The sequence below is a fragment of the Zonotrichia leucophrys genome, unplaced genomic scaffold, assembly GCF_028769735.1.
Source record: "Zonotrichia leucophrys gambelii isolate GWCS_2022_RI unplaced genomic scaffold, RI_Zleu_2.0 Scaffold_805_22320, whole genome shotgun sequence".
Classification (NCBI taxonomy): Eukaryota; Metazoa; Chordata; class Aves; order Passeriformes; family Passerellidae; genus Zonotrichia; species Zonotrichia leucophrys.
The window spans coordinates 6539-9900 of NW_026993010.1; the positions used below are offsets into that span (position 1 = coordinate 6539).

A 3362-nucleotide genomic window follows, 5' to 3' on the forward strand; every position below is an offset into this window, starting at 1 on the left:
CTGATCTGCCCCTGCTCTGCACACAGACATTGCTGCTCCAGCTCCAGAGCAGGGAACAAAAGGGCATCTCTGCAGAAAACTCTGCTGGGAGATCCTTTATTTCATTTAAAGCCACCAAGAGTGCAGCCCCTCATTGACACAGTCTGTGGCCACAGGGAAAGTAGAGAGAAGAAAAATGAGAAATGGCACAAACAATGAACTTTTTCTATTGAAAAGATATAGTATGTAAAACAAAGACAAGAAACTACAATGAAAAAAAAATAGATCAAAGATTACTTTTATTCTATGTAATTGGCAGGATCGGGCAAGTATTTTAATGTTTCTTAAACCATCCAGTCATCAGTGTCCACACTGCAGCCTTGAGCTCCTGGTTCCTCAGGCTGTAGATGAGGGGGTTCAGGGCTGGAGGCACCACCGAGTACAGAAGTGACAGGGCCAGATCCAGAGATGGGGAGGACATGGAGGGGGGCTTCAGGTCAGAAAATATACCTGTGCTGAGGAACAGGAATACCACAGCCAGGTGAGGGAGGCAGGTGGAAAAGGCTTTGTGCCGTCCCTGCTCAGAGGGGATCATCACCACGACCCTGAAGATCTGCACATAGGAGAAAACAATGAACACAAAACAGGCAAGTGCTAAACAGACACTAACTGCAAGCAGCCCTAGTTCCCTGAGGTAGGTTTTGGAGCAGGAGAGCTTGAGGATCTGGGGGATTTCACAGAAGAACTGGCCCAGGACATTGCCATGGCACAGGGGCAGGGAAAATGTATTGGCTGTGTGCAGCAGAGCAGTGAGAAAGCCACTTGCCCAGGCAGCTGCTGCCATGTGGGCGCAAGCTCTGCTGCCCAGAAGGGTCCCATAGTGCAGGGGTTTGCAGATGGACACGTAGCGGTCATAGCACATGATGGTCAGGAGGGAAAGCTCAGTTCCGAGGAAGAAGATAATCAGAAAAACCTGGGCTGCACATCCTGAGTAAGAGATGGTCCTGGTGTCCCAGAGGGAATTGTGCATGGCTTTGGGGACAGTGGTGCAGATGGAGCCCAGGTCAGCGAGGGCCAGGTTGAGCAGGAAGAAGAACATGGGCGTGTGCAGGTGGTGGCCGCAGGCTACGGCGCTGATGATGAGGCCATTGCCCAGGAGGGCAGCCAGGGAGATGCCCAGCAAGAGGCAGAAGTGCAGGAGCTGCAGCTGCCGCGTGTCTGCCAATGCCAGCAGGAGGAAGTGCCTGATGGAGCTGCTGTTGGACATTTGCTGGGGCTGCACATGGGAACCTGTTCATGGAGAAAGGACAGTGAAGAGTTAGAGGAAATACCTGTAACCGAAATCAAAGCCATTTCCCATATACCCTCCTCTGTAATGCAGGTGGACATGATGTTATTTTTCTGTGTTTTTTTTAAGCACCCCCATATATGAGCTGGTGTTCCTGGATGTTAGAAACACTCAGGGAGAAAAGAGCAAATTCTGTGAGGCAAAGAGATGATGGAAGATGGTCTGTAATTCTGACCTGTTCAGAGTTTCCCTGGACTTTAACCTTTTCAGGGGGAGGTTTATCAGCTTCCCATGTTTTCCCTAAAAACCCCCACATACTGCTGAGAGCAGATTGATCCGTCACAGCCCAGCTCCACATTTCTAGCCAATGACTTACGTTGCTCATTTGACCAACCCAGAAACATTTTCACTGTCACAACACCTCTGCCTTTCCCCATCAATCTTATAACTCAGAGATGCTCTAGGACAGGTTTGCACCTTGGATTGAAGCTCTCAGCTTAGACTGAAACCTCAGAGAGATTTCAAAGTGTCCTTATGATGGCATTGGATTGAGGGAGATGCAGCTCCTTCCCTGGCTGCCCTGACAGCATTGCCCAGAGCTGGGCACTGGGGACAGTGTCCCCCTGAGCCAGCTGTGTCCCCTGCTAGAGCCCCCAGGGCCAGGCAGCTGCTTCCAGCCCTGTGCTCTGCAGAGGGAACAGGGCCCGGGGCTGCAGAGCTGCCCCACGGCTCTGCTGCAGCTCTGTCTGCACAGGAGGGCCTGCACGCCTTGGAGCTCCGGCCCTGAGGGCAGAGGCTGGGCTGGGGGACAGGAGGGAGGGGACTTGTTCAGAGGGAGGAGCTGCACTGGAGGGGATCCTGTGGGCATCTCTAAACTCTCCTGTTTTGCGGAGAAAAGAAGAAACCTCACAACTTGTAAAAGTTGTAAAGCCCGGTATGTTTTTATTACGACGCGCGCCGGACGCAAGACTCCCCAAAAGGGCATGCGTACCCCTGAAGATTTCAGACCTCCTTTTATCCCCCTTCCAAATGCATATGCATACAGTTTCACAATAAGTTCATACATATTCATCTTGCATGACACTTAGCACTAATTCTTCTTTATCGGAGGAATTCCTAGGTCGGGGGCAGATTACCTCGTGGTTTTTCTGTTTTTCTTTCTCTGTCCCCTCGCTGTCTCTGGAACGCGGCCTCTCCTTCAGCTTTAGCTCCACAGACCCTTCACCTCTCCCAGACACTTCACCTACTCTGTCTCATTCCCCCCTTTCCTAGGAAATAAGTAAATTCTTTTACTTAAGGAAAATTTCCACGACAATAAGTGTCTTTTAGCGCTTTACCATGTACATTCGACAAAGAGGTTAGTACAGCTATTCGTTGTAGCATCCTACAGTTCCAAATTAACAATATAATAGACAATCCTAAGCTTATCCCAACTAATATTAGTAAAACTACAATGGGGTGACACAACTTATCAAAGATTCCATTTTGCAGTTGGTGATCACCCAAAGATCACATCTCACCAGTGATTATCCGTATTTTATTCTTTGTAGAACTCTGGTTATTTCTTTTGTACCATGTTGGACAGTAATTAAGGTTTTCTTTCCACTTTCTCGGATTTCTTTCAAGACTTCTAATAGGTCTTGGTGCTTAATTAATTGTTTTACCAATGTAAGGTTCACCCCGATAGGGGTAGGTGGTAGTCTGTGATACATTGTGTAATTGGCTGTAATCAGCTGGTGGGATGTTACTGGTACCAAATACGAAAAATCACACCCAATAATCTTAACAAAATTACAAATACAAATACAGAGATTAGAATGGTTTCTACTAGACAGAATAACATCATTGCTATTAATTTGTACAGCAGCACAAGCAGTTCTCAAACATACACCCTTTTCCAGTATATACGAGCACAGTTTTCTGGTCAGTGACTGGATGAATTTCAAAGTGACAAATACTCTGTTCAATGTCCAAACACATCCTGGGCATTAGCAGTATTGCTTTCACAAATGAATCCCATTTGTTCTCTAGTAATGCAGGATTCTAAGTTTACTACCTGCCACTTTTCATTCATCTTTTTGTGCCCACACTCTAT

General features: G+C 47.6%; 1 protein-coding gene across 1 annotated transcript; it reads right to left on the reverse strand.

The window, feature by feature from the left end:
- Nucleotides 1-313: 313 nt before the first annotated feature.
- LOC135441989 (olfactory receptor 14A16-like) lies at nucleotides 314-1246 on the reverse strand. The gene has a single exon (XM_064701536.1). The coding sequence runs from the start codon at nucleotides 1244-1246 to the stop codon at nucleotides 314-316; it is 933 nt and encodes a 310-aa protein (XP_064557606.1).
- Nucleotides 1247-3362: the final 2116 nt, after the last annotated feature.